The sequence below is a fragment of the Chlorocebus sabaeus genome, chromosome 14, assembly GCF_047675955.1.
Source record: "Chlorocebus sabaeus isolate Y175 chromosome 14, mChlSab1.0.hap1, whole genome shotgun sequence".
Taxonomy (NCBI): Eukaryota; Metazoa; Chordata; class Mammalia; order Primates; family Cercopithecidae; genus Chlorocebus; species Chlorocebus sabaeus.
This window is the reverse complement of record NC_132917.1, coordinates 27,009,415-27,024,625: the sequence shown is the minus strand read 5'-3', so window position 1 is coordinate 27,024,625 and position 15,211 is coordinate 27,009,415. Positions and strand designations below refer to the sequence as shown.

The 15,211-nt window shown below is 50.0% G+C and overlaps 1 protein-coding gene across 6 annotated transcripts; it reads left to right on the top strand.

Annotated features, from left to right (window-relative positions):
- The first annotated feature begins 1,030 nt into the window (after window positions 1-1,030).
- Window positions 1,031-15,155, top strand: MPV17 (mitochondrial inner membrane protein MPV17). Of its 6 annotated transcripts, none has more exons than XM_007971139.3 (8): window positions 1,032-1,110; window positions 1,633-1,707; window positions 11,540-11,700; window positions 11,925-12,017; window positions 12,108-12,203; window positions 12,445-12,477; window positions 12,739-12,791; window positions 14,671-15,155. In XM_007971139.3, the coding sequence occupies exons 2-8, from the start codon at window positions 1,638-1,640 to the stop codon at window positions 14,738-14,740; spliced, it is 576 nt and encodes a 191-aa protein (XP_007969330.2). In that variant the 5' UTR covers window positions 1,032-1,110; window positions 1,633-1,637; the 3' UTR covers window positions 14,741-15,155. The 6 variants fall into 6 exon arrangements, with proteins under 6 accessions (XP_007969335.1, XP_007969330.2, XP_007969334.1 ...); XM_007971141.3 differs by having other exon boundaries at window positions 1,033-1,110; window positions 11,585-11,700; XM_007971144.3 differs by lacking the exon at window positions 12,108-12,203 and having other exon boundaries at window positions 1,031-1,110.
- Window positions 15,156-15,211: the final 56 nt, after the last annotated feature.

The window sequence follows — 15,211 nt, the reverse complement described above, 5'->3', positions numbered from 1 at the left end:
GACTTCTCTTGCTTCTCTACTCTGTTTCTCCAGGATTTGTGGCAGGAGTCTCCCTGCCTTAATCATAAAGGAATTGAGTAAATTGGGGGTGGAGCTGGGCAGGTGGAGAGCCTGAAAGTGTGTGCCTCCTGACGTGTGGGCTCCCTGGAGATAAGTCTGCAGCCTGACAAGTCCATTGCCAGGGATATTGTAGACATTTCCAACGCTCTAGAAAGGATATTGCTCTCTATTCACAGACTCTGTTAGAGCTGGAAGGGAATTAAGAAATCACCTAGCTTTGGTTTTCAAACATGCAGTTGTGGGCCCCATTGTTAAAAATGGGTCTTTTGAGAAGTATATACTTAAAAAAAAAAAAAGGTTGAAGAGAGAAGCAGCTGTAATAATGCTGCCCCTCTCATCCCCACAAACATCTGAAAAATCCCTAGAACTGAGGAGCCGAGTTTTGAAAGTCAATAGTGTAACCTCCCTCATTAGATGCAGATCAAGTCTAGTCATGACTAAGGCTGCACATGCAGCCCGTTAGTTTGGGAGCCAATACCTAATGTCTTCTTAAGTTCTGATTCCAATGCTTTCTGTGGAAGAATCATACATATGCAGTATTTCTTAAGTGGCTGTTTGCGGCAAAGCACTGAAATAGTTGCTATGAGGACGACAAATATAAACGACCCAAGTTGTACCCGCTCATGAGCTCACAGTTGAGGCCAATGAAGAACCTAGAGACAAAACACGCACTTAACCATAACTTATAGTTCCCTAACTACGATTGCTGAGACAAGATCGTAGTTATGGCCAGTTATGGGCGGAGGGTGGGCTGAACAATGAGACTACCGGATTGGGAGAGGCCCGGGCCTCGAGGGGAGAGAAGGGGCAGGAGGAGGCAGAGGGTCCAACTCAGGTGAGAAATATGGCTGGCGGGCCCCACACCAGGGTCCGGCACAGTCCCGCTGGAAAAGGGGTCGCTCTCCACGGGTATTCACGGCTCGGTCCACTCATTTCTACCCCGGCTGCAAAATCCGAAGGACGCTGGGCGGAAGGGGCGGGGCTTGTCGCGGAAGTTCCTAGGCCAGCCTGTCAGGTTGGAGGGAGTCTCCGCGCCCTGCTCGCGCTCAGGTGAGTGGCGGGTGATCTGCGGTCTCTGGCTCAAAGCGTCGCAAGCCATGAGTGCCCACAAAGCGTGTGGTCATCCTATATCCGGGCAGTGACGGGCCCTGTTTTCGGTCTGGAGCTGGACTCAGGAAGGTTACAAACTGTTTCCAACCAAGTCTGAATCTGAGACGGACCAAGCTATCTTTTGAGGCACCCAAGCTCTGGGTAGAAGCTAGAGCAAAGCTGTCCTCATGCTTGTCTTGGTCGGGAACGGAGGCCTCCAGGTGGTCCGGCTTCAGGACTGAGGTGGCTTGTGGCTGCTACCAGGAGGCCATAGCTTCCCACAGCCTTTCTCTCTTCCCCAATTGTCTAAGCCGACTCCTGCCACAGGAAGCTGTCTGGGAAGCATCCCTCATGTGACCTCTGTCACTTTAAGTCACACTGGAAGTGGGAAGGGGAAGGGAGTGGGCACAAGGGAATGTCAGGCGACTTCTTAGTCGTGGAGAGGGACAGTAGGGGTGACCCCCTCTCCTCTTGGCTTGACAGGAAGCATGGCACTCTGGCGGGCATACCAGCGGGCCCTGGCTGCTCACCCGTGGAAAGTACAGGTCCTGACAGCTGGTGAGTGTCCCTCTAGGACTTGAATGGGAACAGGGCAGACTGATTTGGAAGCCAGAGGCTTGCCCCACTGCACCACCCTCACTTCCTGTTTCTGTTCAGCTCTCTTGAAGGGTTGGCTGTCTTTCATCCCACACTGTCCCCAGTCTGTTTTGGAGGGTGGCGCCCAAGGCTGTTTTTAAGGGGTATGCGTAGTTGGCCAAACTGTGCAGTGGGGTTTTAGGATTTCAAAGTCCTCAAAAAGCTGAACAGTCAATCCTGAAGGATAAAGGCATTGCCCCAGGAGGCCTCAACTTGGAAAACTAACATTTTACTGTACGCAAAACACTTTCATATACATTATGGCATAGGGCCCCCACAAAGGTATGTGAGCTAGGAGGGTTACTTGAGTCCATATTAGATCACACCTAATAAGTGCTGAATCAAGACTCTTACCCCAGTTTTTCTTGGTATTTTTTATTGTGAAACATACAAAAGAATGATTAAGACGTGTATGTACAGTTTAAATGGCATTAAAACTGAACACTCCTGTGTCAGTAATCAGCTTTGAGACCTCTTGAGCGCCTCTCCCTAATTCACCCAAAATTTCCAGAGTTTTGTTTATATCATTCATTTGCTTTTCTTATCATTTACTGCCTAACTATGTATCTCCAAACAATATACTAACCAAGGTTAGTATATTGGTATCTGATCACTCCATCCTGATCCATTTGGAGTGATCAGATACCAGTCACTCCAAATGCAGTGATTGAGTACTAACCTCACAGAGGTAATGCAGTGACCTACCTGCATTTGTTACCATCTTCATTTTGCAAGTTAACTAATGTAAGAGGATGGCACGAAGATAAGTAAGTCTTATAGGGGGAATGACAGAAGGCCTTAGAACATTTGGGGTACAAAGAGTGATCACATTAAGATGGGGTCTTGCCCATGTTTAGAGGAGGGGAACAGGATTCTAGTGATGACTGGGCTTCTGAGAAGAGGACTGTTGGAAGGGATTGGGGGCTACTGAAAGCCAGAGTGGAACAGGGATCCTGTAACCAGAATAGCCCTACATCAGCACAGAAACTTAACTGCATGAATGGCCAGGAGATGGATTCTTTGGCCCTTCCCTGGGCCCCTCTCCAGTCTCCGGTGCCCAACCACCTCTCGTCCTGTCCTCAGTGTCCGTCAGCCTGTATGACTCACCTGGCTGCGTGTGTGGTGACTCATGCTGGACAGTGTGGCTGTGATGGGAACTGACACGCTGGGCCCTTTGCCCAGGCTCAGATTCCCTCAGGGCCCATAACTCCCAGATGGAAGGTTCCCCCTTGTGGTCATCAAGAATAGGGAGGGAAAGAGTCCTTATATTTCCCTACCCAAGGCATCTGCAGCTGACAAGGGCAGGAGCTAGAGCTCCAAGGAGGCCTAGGTGCCGACATGTGGCTGGAGTTCCGGGCTCTTGGTGCTGGAGCCCTTCACCTCCACAGCGACTGAGGCTATGCTGATGTCCCAGCTCAGACCTGAAGCAAAATGTAGCCTCTCAGCACTTTTCCCAGACTGTTTCAGACCATTCAGACTATTCCTTCCCTGCTGTTCAGTGTATTTGGATTAAACTACAAATAAAAGGTGAAAGTGGCTTTAGTTGAGCCATTTTTGGACGCCAGCACAGTAGCTCCTAAGGTCCCATGGGATAGCTCATCACACTGGAAAACAGTACAGAGATTTCAGACTTAGAAGACCAGGATGTGAATCTTAAAGCCATAGCACCTAGTAGGTGCATTAATCAGGACAAGTCAGTAAACTTCTTTGAGCCTCAGTTTCCTCTTTTAAAGCGAGTTTAGGGGCTGGGCGTGGTGGCTCATGCCTGTAATCCAAGCACTTTGGGAGGCTGAGGTGGGAGGATCATGAGGTCAGGAGATTGAGACCAACCTGGCTAACACGGTGAAACCCCATCTACTAAAAATACAAAAAAAAAAAAATTAGCCAGGCATGGTGGCGGGCACCTGTAGTCCCAGCTACTTGGGAGGCTGAGCCAGGAGAATGGCGTGAACCCAGGAGACAGAGCTTGCAGTGAGCCAAGATCGCGCCACTACACTCCAGCCTGGGCAACAGAGCAAGACTCCAACTCAAAAAAAAAAAAATTATATATATGTATATATATTAGCCTGGTGTAGTGGTACATGCCTGTAATCCCAGCTACTCGGGAGGCTGAGGCAGGAGAATTGCTTGAACCCAGGAGGTAGAGGGTGCAGTGAGCCGAGATCATGCCATTGCACTCTAGCCTTGGCAACAGAGCGAGACTCCATCACAAAAAAAAAAAAAAAAAAAAAAATCCAATTTTTAAAATGGGCAAAGGGCCAGACACGGTGGCTCATGCCTGTAATCCCAGCACTTTGGGAGGCCAAAGTGGGCAGATTACCTGAGGTCGGGAGTTCGAGACCAGCCTGACCAACATGGTGAAACCCTGTCTCTACTAAAAATACAAAATTAGCCGGGCATGGTGGTGCATGCCCGTAATCCCAGCTACTTGGGAGGCTGAGGCAGGAGAATCACTTGAACTCACGAGGCAGAGGTTGCGGTGAGCCAAGATCGTGCCATTGCACTCCAGCCTGGGCAACAAGAGCGAAACTCCATCTCAAAAAAAAAAAAAATCAACAAAAAATTCTTGAGTTTAGTTATATGACCTCACAGGGTCAGTATAGGAGTATCACTGTGAAAAGGTTTTGGAAATTTTTTTTTTTTTTTTCTTTGAGACAGAGTCTTGCACTGTTGCCCAGGCTAGAGTGCGGTGGTGTGATCTCGACTCACTCTGCAACCTCCACCTCCCAGGTTCAAGCGATTCTCCTGCCTCATCTTCCCGAGTAACTGGGATTACAGGCACCTGTCACCACGCCCAGCTAAGTTTTTGTGTTTTTAGTAGAGATGGGGTTTCACCATGTTGGCCAGGCTGGTCTCAAACACTTTACCTCGTGATTCGCCCACCTCGGCCTCCCGAAGTCCTGGGATTACAGGCGTGAGCCACTGAGCCCGGCCTTTTCTTTCTTTCTTTTTTTTTTTTTTGAGACAAAGTTTCACCCTGTTGCCCAGGTTGGAGAGCAGTGGTGCTCACTGCTCACTGCAACCTCCACCTCCTGGGTTTAAGCAGTTCTCATGCCTCAGCCTCCTGGGTAGCTGGGACTACAGGTGCACAACACCACACCAGGCTACTTCTTTGTATTTTTAGTAGAAATGGGCTTTCTCCATATTGGCCAGTCTAGTCTTGAATTCCTGACCTCAAGTGATCCACCTACCTCGGCCTCCCAGAGTGCTAGGATTACAGGTGTGAGCCACTGTGCCCCACCTGGAAATGTTTTTCAATGCTCCATAAACTTAAAGACTCAACAGGTTGGTTCTTTCTATAAGTGTCGGCAACCCAGGCACAATAAACTATATTATTATTATTATTATTATTATTATTATTATTTGAGACAGGGTCTTGCTCTTTTGCCCAGGCTGGAGTGCAGTGGCATGATCCCATCCTGAACTGTGACTGTGCCACTGCACTCCAGCCTGGGCAACAGAGGATCCTCTGCCTTAGCCTCCTGAGTGGTTGGGACTGCAGGCTTGCACCACCATGCCCAGCTAATTTCTTTTGTTTTTTGGTAGAGATGGGGTTTTGCCATATTGCCTAAGCTGTATTCTTTTTATAGTGGCGTTTGGGTTAGGTTTGTTCCACTTACTATAATCTGAACATGGATAACCATCTTAGCCTTGGGTTCCAGAAAGCAGAGCCTGAAGCTTATGTGCAGATACCTTGTTAGGGAGTAGGGAATGATCCCATTGTGGGAAAGATGGAGAGCCACTATAAGGATGTATTATTGAATAAGCCCCTGCTAAGGGCAGCTGTTGCTCAGTCCCTTGGAACTGAGAAGGTTTTGAAATACTCCTTAAAGTGGCTGGGCGTGGTGGCTCACGCCTGTAATCCCAGCACTTTGGGAGGCTGAGGTGGGCGGATCACCTGAGGTCGGAAGTTTGAGACCAACCTGGACAACATGGTGAAACCCCATCTCCACTAGAAATGCAAAAATTAGCTGGGCATGGTGGCGGGCCCCTGTAATCCCAGCTACTCGGGAGGCTGAGGCAGGAGAATTGCTTGAGCCTGGGAGGTGGAGGTTGCAGTGAGCTGAGATCGCACCACTGCACTCCAGCCTGGGTGACAGAGTGAGACTCCATCTCAAAAAAAAAAAAAAAGGAAAGGAAAGAAAAGAAATACTCCTTAGGACTGTCTGGATGAATAGCTATTTCTAGAGAAAAGAAGAAACCTTTTTGTACCACTCCCATCCCACATTGGTCAAAGATTCCAAAGACTCACCCCAGGCTGGGTATGGTGGCTCGCCAGCACTTTGGGAGGCCAAGACGGGCAGATCACTTGAGGTCAGGAGTTCGAGACCAGCCTGGCCAACATGGTGAAGTCCCATCTCTACTAAAAATACAAAAATTAGCTGGGCATGGTGGGCATGGTGGTGTAATCCCAGCTACTCAGGAGGCTGAGGCAGGAGAATTGCTTGAACCCAGGAGGTAGAGGTTGCAATGAACCAAGATCACGCCACTGCACTCCAGCCTGGGCGACAGAGTGAGACTCCATCTCAAAAAAAAAAAAAAAAAAAAAAAAAAGGCCAGGCACAGTGGCTCATGCCTGTAATCCTATAATCCCTGCACTTTGGAAGGCTGAGATGGGTAGATCACCTGAGGTCAAGAGTTCAAGACCAGCCTGACCAACAATGTGAAACCCCATCTCTATTAAAAATACAAAAATTAGCTGGGCGTGGTGGCAGGTACCTGTAGTCCCAGCTACTCAGGAGGCCAAGACAGGAGAATTGCTTGAACCCGCAAGGCAGAGGTTGCAGTGAGCTGAGATCGTGCCACTGCACTCCAGCCTAGGCAACAGGGCGAGACTCTGTCTCAAAAAAAAAAAAAAAAAAAATTCACCTCATGGGATAACTCCCCTCCACTACTAGTTTGTACATGCATAGTCACTGAAGCCATCAGTAGCAAAAGTCCAGGTGTGGCATAGGCCTGAAGCAAGAATCTGTCATTACTACAGTAATGTCTGGAGTAAGAAATAGGTGAATCAAGAACATTTGAAATGATTCAAAAGAAATGTCTGGTATACCAGTTTTGGCCAAGCCAGAGTCCGGAACAGGGTAGCCTGGGGAAAGGGTTGCTGCATGTTCTACAGAGTTTGAGTCAGCCTTATCCCTTCCTTTTTTGAGGGCCTTTCCACTCTCCAGTGGGCCCAGGGCCAAGCTTCATCCATCTTAGTCTACTCGGTCCTGCTGTGGGAGCAGCTGAGCTCCTACAGATACTGGTTTCCCTGGGGTCTGAATTAAGCTAGGGTGTGAGAGCTCAATAGACCTTACAGACCATCTAGTCCAGCCTGTGAGACTGCAGAGAAGGAAACTGAGGCAGGAGTGGGAGTGTCATGCACTGAGGTCTCAGTCAGTGGTTGAGCTGGTGTTATAACCTAGGGCACTGCCCACCACACTGCCATGCCCTGGAGACTACTGGAGCCTCCAGATGCTGAGTGCAACCCCAGCTGATCTGAGCTTAGATACGTGACAAGCTGCAAAACTACCCATTTTGTCTCATTTTCTAGCAGTAGGATGGGTTCAGGCCAGAAATGAGAGAGCATTCAGAATAATCCCAAAGGATCCACTCTCCCCTCCCACTGCTGGACTTCCACTCCCTCTGGATTCTGTGCCAGACTGAGCCCCTACCCTAGGCAGCTGACTAATGTTTGGAGACTTCTGAGGAGGAAGGCAGCACTGCTGGCCTCATGCCAGTAGCTATACCTGCCGACCCAGGCCTCCTGGACTGAAGGACACGCTTCCTGCTCCTCATTCCAAGAAACCACTTCTTGCCCCTCTGCCTTCTGCGCATGAGACTCAAAAGCCACAAAAGTAAGCAGAGGAACAAAATAGGAGAAGTAGGGAATTTACCCCACCCATGCCTGGGAAGAGGGTGTGGAAGTTGGGGCTTTTCCTCTAGTGGACAGGAAGTGGTCCCAAATCAATCTGCTCAGTGGCAGGCTCCCTTCCCCCGGCCTCTGGATCTGGTGGGGAGTGACGGCATGAGAACTGGCACCTACCCAGGGGCATGATGTCACACCTGCGCCAGCATCTGCTCGCTGGGCTCCATGCCCAGCCTGTCATTGGGCATCACTGCCCAGTAGCCCCTCGCCCTGCCCATCAGGCCTCTGGCCATTATATTTGCAGGCCTCCAGTCCCAGCTCCCTAGAAACAAGTCCAAGGGGAGTGGGCCCAGAGCACTGGAGAGTCCAGACCAACCAAATATATCCAGGAGATCTCCCAGAGGCTGGGGTGGTTTGGATCTGTTTGGGCTCTGGGTTGGGGAAGATGGGGTGAGGAATCTGAATGTCTGTCCTTCCTGCCCAAAGGGTCACTTGGGCTGGAAAAGCACGCTTGCTCTATGCTTGCTCTAAAGCCTTATACCACCTTGGAGTTGCTGCAGGCACAGGAGGCCTGATCATCTGTGGGCAAAGGAATCCCTGGGCGCCACTCTTCTGAAATAAACTGTCAGGGACTGCATATCTACACACCACCTACTCACCCCTACTGCTGCCCTGTCACTTGGTAGTCCCTCAGGCTTGATGGGCATAGTTTGGGGGACTTGAATCCATCTTTCTCCAAGGCTGCAGGCTTCTAAACTATGGGGCTAGAAGTCAGGGACCTGGCTTTTCATTCAAGCTCTGCCTCTAGCTTGTTGTGTGACTGTTGGCAAGTCATGAAGAGTGAAAACACACACACTTCTCTGTTTCTTTCCCAGGAATATTGCTGCCTGCCATCCCCACGAGGTGACAAGGAGCAGAGTGATGGAATTTGGGGGAGTAAAGACAGAGAGGAAGTGCATTAGTCTAGGAAATGTCTTTGATATGCAGGCCCTTTGGGGCCTCACATGGGCAGGAACACCTAGCAGGGGAGCAGCCACAGGGGCCTCCTGGTGCTACTGACCTCTGAGCCCATCTCAGCCCATGCTGGGAATACCCTGGCCTCCTTGGTCCTCCTTGAGAGAAGAACTGGGTTCAGTTCCAACTGCACTCTTTACCAAGCCACCTCATCTCTCAAAGACTCATCATTAAATGGGGGTGTAGGCCGGGTGCAGTGGCTCACACCTGTAATCCCAACACTTTGGGAGGCTGAGGCGGGCAGATCACTTGGGGTCAGGAGTTCGAGACCAACCTGGCCAACATGGTGAAATGGTGAAACCCCATCTCTACTAAAACTACAAAAATCAGCCAGGTGTGGTGGTGGGCACCTGTAATCCCAGCTACTCAGGAGGCTGAGGCAGGAGAATCGCTTGAACCAGGAAGGCGAAGGTTGCAGTGAGCCGAGATCGTACCACTGCACTCCAGCCTGGGCGACAGAACAAGACTCCATCTCAAAAATAAGTGAATGAATGAATGAATGGGGGTGTGACCACCTACCTCCCAGATCTTTTGTGAGGATTAAATGTGTAAGAGCCCTTTGTAAACACCTTACCAAAGTAGACCATTACACTGTTGGTCCCTTCGTTTCAGAAAGAACTGCCTTTTCTGCCTCACCATCCCTTGGTCTTCTCGGCAGCACTCTTCCCTTTCTTCAGGGCTGCAGCAGCTCCCTCTTATCCCTGACTGGAGGGATAGGGAACCCAGTGCTGATTGCTTGGGGGTGGGAGCAAACCTGCAGTTCCCCTAGACGTCCTCGCACCGTCTACCTGACTTGGACCTTTGGGAGACTTAAGAGTTCTTCAGGCCCTTTCTCAGAGTCGTCCTGCTGTTTGGAGCAGTACATTTGACGTTTTCCCTTTATTTTCTGAGCACTTACCAGGGGCTTGCTTAGCTGTATGTTGGAGGGATGGGATAACAAAGGTGTCTGGGATTCTATCCTTGACTCTGAGAGGTCATGTCTCAAAGTGTTCTGGAAGACCCCCACCACTTTGGGAGTTTCAGGGAGAGACAAGACAGGATTGGGGGTACCCAGAGCTGCTCCATGGCCAGTAGCCCAGGTGAGGCATGGGTGCCCAGCCCCAGCCCCAGCTCTCAGCCATACCCAGCTGCCACTGACTAGGCTGCTCAGGGGCAGGGCCGGGCAGAGGGTGTGGAGGAGGAGCGCAGCAGTGAGTGTGCAGCCGGCATGGACGTCAGAGCCAGCTCCGGGCCAAGGAATGGGGCAGAAGGATGTGTTTGCCCAGTGCTAATTGAGGGCACAGGAACAGCGTGACTACGGGTTTGGATAGGGGGCTCTCATTACTCAGTGAGATAGACAGGCGAGCCGGAAATCATACGGTCACTCCCAAGTGGCCTGGTAAGTGTGTATTTGCTAGAAACCATCACGCCACCATAACGGAGTGGGGGCTCTGTAAACAGTGATGATTTCTGTCATAGTTTCTGGGTGTGGGTGTCTCAATAGGGCTGCTTGGAGCTGGGTATCTGTGCAGTTAGGGAAAGGGAAGCAGGTACAGAGTCCTAGGGGGAAAATGGCCACTATATTCATTGCCAACTTGATCTAAGGTTGTGAATGGAGGAAATCTCGGTTTAGCTGATTGATTGTGCTAAGAGGTGGCCAAGACTCTTTCTTGTGGGGACTCTTATCAGCTCAACCAGTCATCTTCCTGCTTATGACCATTTGAGCACTCTTATTTTTTTTTTTCTTTTTGAGATAGGGTCTTGCTCTGTCACCCAGGCAGCAGTGTGATGGCGTAATCACTGCAGCCTTGACCTCCTGGGCTCAAGCGATCCTCCCACCTCAGCCTCCTGAGTAGCTGGGACTACAGGCATGTGCCACCATGCCCAGCTAATTATTTAAAAAAAAATTTGTAGAAGTCGGGTCTTGCTATATTGCCCAGGCTGGACTCAAACTCCTGGGCTCAAGCAATCCTCCTGCCTCAGCCTCCCAGAGTGCTGGGATTACAGGTGTGAGCCACAATTCCAGACCAGCACTCTTGTTTTAGAAAAAGAGTTATTCTGGCCAGGCACAGTGGCTCATGCCTGTAATCTCAGCCCTTTGAGAAGCCAAGGCAAGCAGATCACCTGAGGTCAGGGGTTCAAGATCAGCCTGGCCAACGTGGCAAAACCCCATCTCTACTGAAAATACAAAAAATAGCCAGGCATGGTGGTGGGTGCCTGTAGTCCTAGCCACTTGAGAGGCTGAAGCAGGGGTATCGCTTGAATCCGGGAGGCAGAGGTTGCAGTGAGCCAAGATCATGCCACTACACTCCAGCCTGGGCGACAGAGCAAGACTCAGTCTAAAAAAAAAAAAAGTTATTTTTGCTGTTCTCCACAAATAGAGATCTCTTAGACCAAGGTGAAAGCTGTTGGCAGGGTCTTGCATTGGGCTCGGGGGAGAAAACAGGGTTTCCTACCATTCTACACATGATTTATTCATTGTGCTGTGTCCTAGAAAGAAGTGTCTAGGAATCCAGCCACCTGGTTCTTGCATTGGCCCTGCACTTACTGGTTATGTGGGATCCTGGACTTCATTTCCATACCTCTAAAATAAGCGGTTTGCATTAAATTATCTTCAAGCCCCTTTTGATTCTGATGATCTGTGGTTCTCAGCCCTGTGGCCTTAAATTCTCCTTCCTCTCTCTTTATTTTCTGACTCTGACTTCCCTTTACTGCTCAATGCAAAGTTCCTGGGCCTGCTCATCCCAGTTCTGACAGGATACACATGAGGTGTCACCATCCTTGGGGAGATGAGGGCTTTGAGGCAGCAGGAAGGGACTAGTCATTTGTTTCCAGAATGAAGCCCTGGGGATGAGAGTACCAGAGTCTCAGTGGAGGTCAGCAGATGTCCCTCCTTCCTTGGAATGGCAGCCCATCCCAGGAGATGTCCTGACAACACCTGTGTACCCTGCATAGGGTCCCTGATGGGCCTGGGTGACATTATCTCACAGCAGCTGGTGGAGAGGCGGGGTCTGCAGGAACACCAGAGAGGCCGGACTCTGACCATGATGTCCCTGGGCTGTGGCTTTGTGGTAAGTTCTCCCCTCAGCAGGGCTTCAGTGGACTCAACAGTAGTCTTAGTTCTTTGTCATCCGTTGGCTTCCCTTGGACTGTCACACCTAAGCCAACCTGCCGCCCTCTTTTCTTAGTGTCCACTTCCCCTAAGGGTTTCTGATACTTGGGTCGGGGAGCTTAGTGAGGTAGAGGCCTAGTGCTCCCTCACTGCAGCCTGCTGCTATCTGGGGTTTACTTCCAGGGCCCTGTGGTAGGAGGCTGGTACAAGGTTTTGGATCGGTTCATCCCTGGCACCACCAAGGTGGATGCACTGAAGAAGATGATGTTGGATCAGGTAAGCAGGAGAACGGAGTAGGGAGGGTGACCTGTGTTGGGGGTAGGTGGGGATTTCAGCAGTCATAGGACTTTAATTTCTCTTCCCTAGGGGGGCTTTGCCCCGTGTTTTCTAGGCTGCTTTCTCCCACTGGTAGGGGCACTCAATGGACTGTCAGCCAAGGACAACTGGGCCAAACTACAGCGGGTGAGCTGGGCAGGTGTGGAGAATGTCTCTGGCTAGCAGGCTGACAGCCCAGGGGAAGGAGACAGGTTTTACAGGGATAAAAAAGGGGGTAAGTGCAGGTAGAGTCCCAGGCCATGAAGGAGAGGAGCTGAGGGTTATGGTGCAGGAATGTGCTCTTTGAACCCAAGTCTGTCATTCACACTGGGAAGTGGGAGCTGCTTGGAGGTGCAAGTGTTAATTTGTTCCTTCTCTGTCTCCCCAGGATTATCCTGATGCCCTTATCACCAACTACTATGTAAGAGCTGACACCTCAACTGCTTGTTCTTCTACTTCCTTAAGTCTAGAACTGTCCTGGGATTGGGGGTCCTTCTGACATGGGAAGCCCTTCCGTTGGGATTACTGTTTCATTCCCAGGATGGGCACCATAAATAGGGAAGCCATCACCCAATTGTTCACCTTTTTCTTATGTGCAGAAGTTGGGGTAGGGCCAGGCAAGACAGTGAGTCTGGGGTCAGGTGGTGGGGCAGCCATCCAACTTTTACCTTCTCTCTTGCAGCTATGGCCTGCTGTGCAGTTAGCCAACTTCTACCTGGTCCCCCTTCATTACAGGTATGTCGCACCCCTACCCTACCCATCAAGGAATACCCACGTTACCAACAGTTGGAGACAAAATGATTCTCATTTCAACCTTGAGCTACCTTAGACCCAACTGGAACACTGAGCCCTGATCAGAGTTCCTCAGATTCCCAAGCATGTTATTCAGATGTCTAACCATTTCCAGAAACCGTCCCAGAGTATCTGCCCACTGACCTTCTTCATCTCCCTAGGGAGGATCCTGCTTCTACCACCCTTGTCTCCATCCCACCTGGAGCTCCGCCTTTGATGGCGTATCTGGAGGGACAGTGGCTGGGGTGCTGCAGCCTAGGTTAGACAGAGAGGTAGACCAGAAAGCCAAGTAGAAGCCTGGCCAGACACTCATGATAAAGACAGTTGCTGAACTGCACTCAAAAAAATAGTGGAACTGAAGATGTGTGGTTCAAATGCTTGGAGGTGAGGGATCGTGGGAACAGGGGAAAATATGGAACTCTTCAGAGGGAACATGGCCAAAATGTACATGAATAACATAGCTAAAACGAATACAGACTGGCTGGGCATAGTGGCTCACACCTGTAATTCTAGCACTTTGGGAGGCTGAGGCGAGAGGTTTGCTTGGGTCTAGGAGTTTGACACCAGCCTAGGCAATATAGTGAGACCTCATCTCTACAGAAAATACAAAAAATTAGCCAGGCACATGGTAACATATGCCTGTAGTCCCAGCTACTCAGGAGGCTGAGGTGGGAGGATCACTTGAGCCCGAGAGATGGAGGTTGCTGTGAGCCAAGATTGTGCCACTGCATTTCAGAGCCTGGTGACAGAGTGAGACCCTGTCTCCAAAAAAAAAAAAAAAAAGGCTGGGTGCAGTGGCTCACACCTGTAATCCCAACACTTTGGGAGGCTGAGGCGGGCAGATCACAAGGTCAGGAATTCGAGACCAGCCTGACCAATATGGTGAAACCCTGTCTCTACTAAAAATACAAAAATTAGCTGAGTGTGGTAGCAGGTGCCTGTAGTCCCAGCTACTTGGGAGGCTGAGGCAGGAGAATTGCTTGAACCTGGGAGGCAGAGGTTGCAGTGAGCCAAGATCGCACCACCACACTCCAGCCTGGGCAACAGAGTGAGACTCCATTTCAAAAAAAAAAAAAAAACAGAAAACAAAAAAGGAATACAGACTTATGAACCAAATCTTAAACATTAGGGTCCTTTGCAACACTCTTTGAAACCAGAGCAAGGTTAATTTAAAACAAAAAGATGCTACTTTATATGGTAATCCATACATTTTGGAAGATGAAATCTCAGCTGGTACAGGACAGATAGGGGCCCTTTCTGTGATTAACAGAGCTACATGTGGCAAGAGAGCCGCTAAATATTTAGCCTTTGAGGCTCTCAGCCAGGAAACAGAGCTCTGGGATGGCACTAGAATTTGAGCCAGTTGTCCTTTAGTCCAAGCCACACAGGCCCTTCACAGGGCACTGAAGGGGCTGGGTGCGGTGGCTCACACCTGTAATCCCAGCACTTTGGGAGGCCGAGGTGGGTAGATCACTTGAGGTCAGGAGTTTGAGCCCAGCCTGGTCAGCATGGTGAAACCCTGTCTCTACTAAAAATACAAAAATTAGCCAGGTGTGGTAGAGCACACCTGTAGTCCCAGCTACTTGGGAGGCTGAGGTAGGAGAATTGATTGAACCCAGGAGGCAGTGAGCCAAGATCGCACTACTGCACTCCAGCCTGGGCGACAGAGGAGACTCCATCTCAAAAAAGGCGCTGAAGGAAAGAGACCTAAACCTGCCAGTCTTCTGACATGATGCCTCCTTTTCCATTTCACACTCTCATCTCCAGCCCTTGCTCACTGCTTAGCTTTCTTCCTCTTCACCGTGTTATTCCTGTTCCTTAGGTTGGCCGTTGTCCAATGTGTTGCTGTTATCTGGAACTCCTACCTGTCCTGGAAGGCACATCGGCTCTAAGCCGGTCTCACTCCATCGTTTCCACCTTGCAGTGATGCAGCTTGGCCCTGGAACGGTCAGACAACTTCCTAAAGTGGGCACACCAGTTTCCACGGGGTTGGGTTGCCGGTCAGAACTTAAGAGGACTAGCACCCTGCAATGCTCCCATCACTCTAAAATGTGCACTGAGTGCTTTAGAGCCCTTGATAATAGTCTTATTCCCACCACATACTAGGCACTCCATAAATATCTGTTGAACTTTCATGACCTTATCAACTTTACACACATATCCCAGCAAATGCCACTCATCCCCACTCTTCATAGACACATTTGTTACTCTAACCCTGCCTAGCCTTGTAGCTCCAGCTCTTCAGAGACCCCCGGAACCCTTTATATGATGCCTCAGTAAATATGTTATTAAACATATAATCCAGAATCTGCAGTGGTAATGGGGAGTCATTTCTAGAGCTGGAAAGAAGCCAAGAGACCACC

Excerpts from the sequence above, each read along its gene's own strand:
- MPV17 (XM_007971139.3), top strand. The coding sequence starts at position 1,638 with ATGGCACTCTGGCGGGCATACCAGCGGGCCCTGGCTGCTCACCCGTGG. Across the intron at positions 1,708-11,539 it reads AGTACAGGTCCTGACAGCTG|CCCATCCCAGGAGATGTCCT; the intron begins GTGAGTGTCCCT and ends TTGGAATGGCAG. Across the intron at positions 11,701-11,924 it reads CCCTGGGCTGTGGCTTTGTG|GGCCCTGTGGTAGGAGGCTG; the intron begins GTAAGTTCTCCC and ends GTTTACTTCCAG.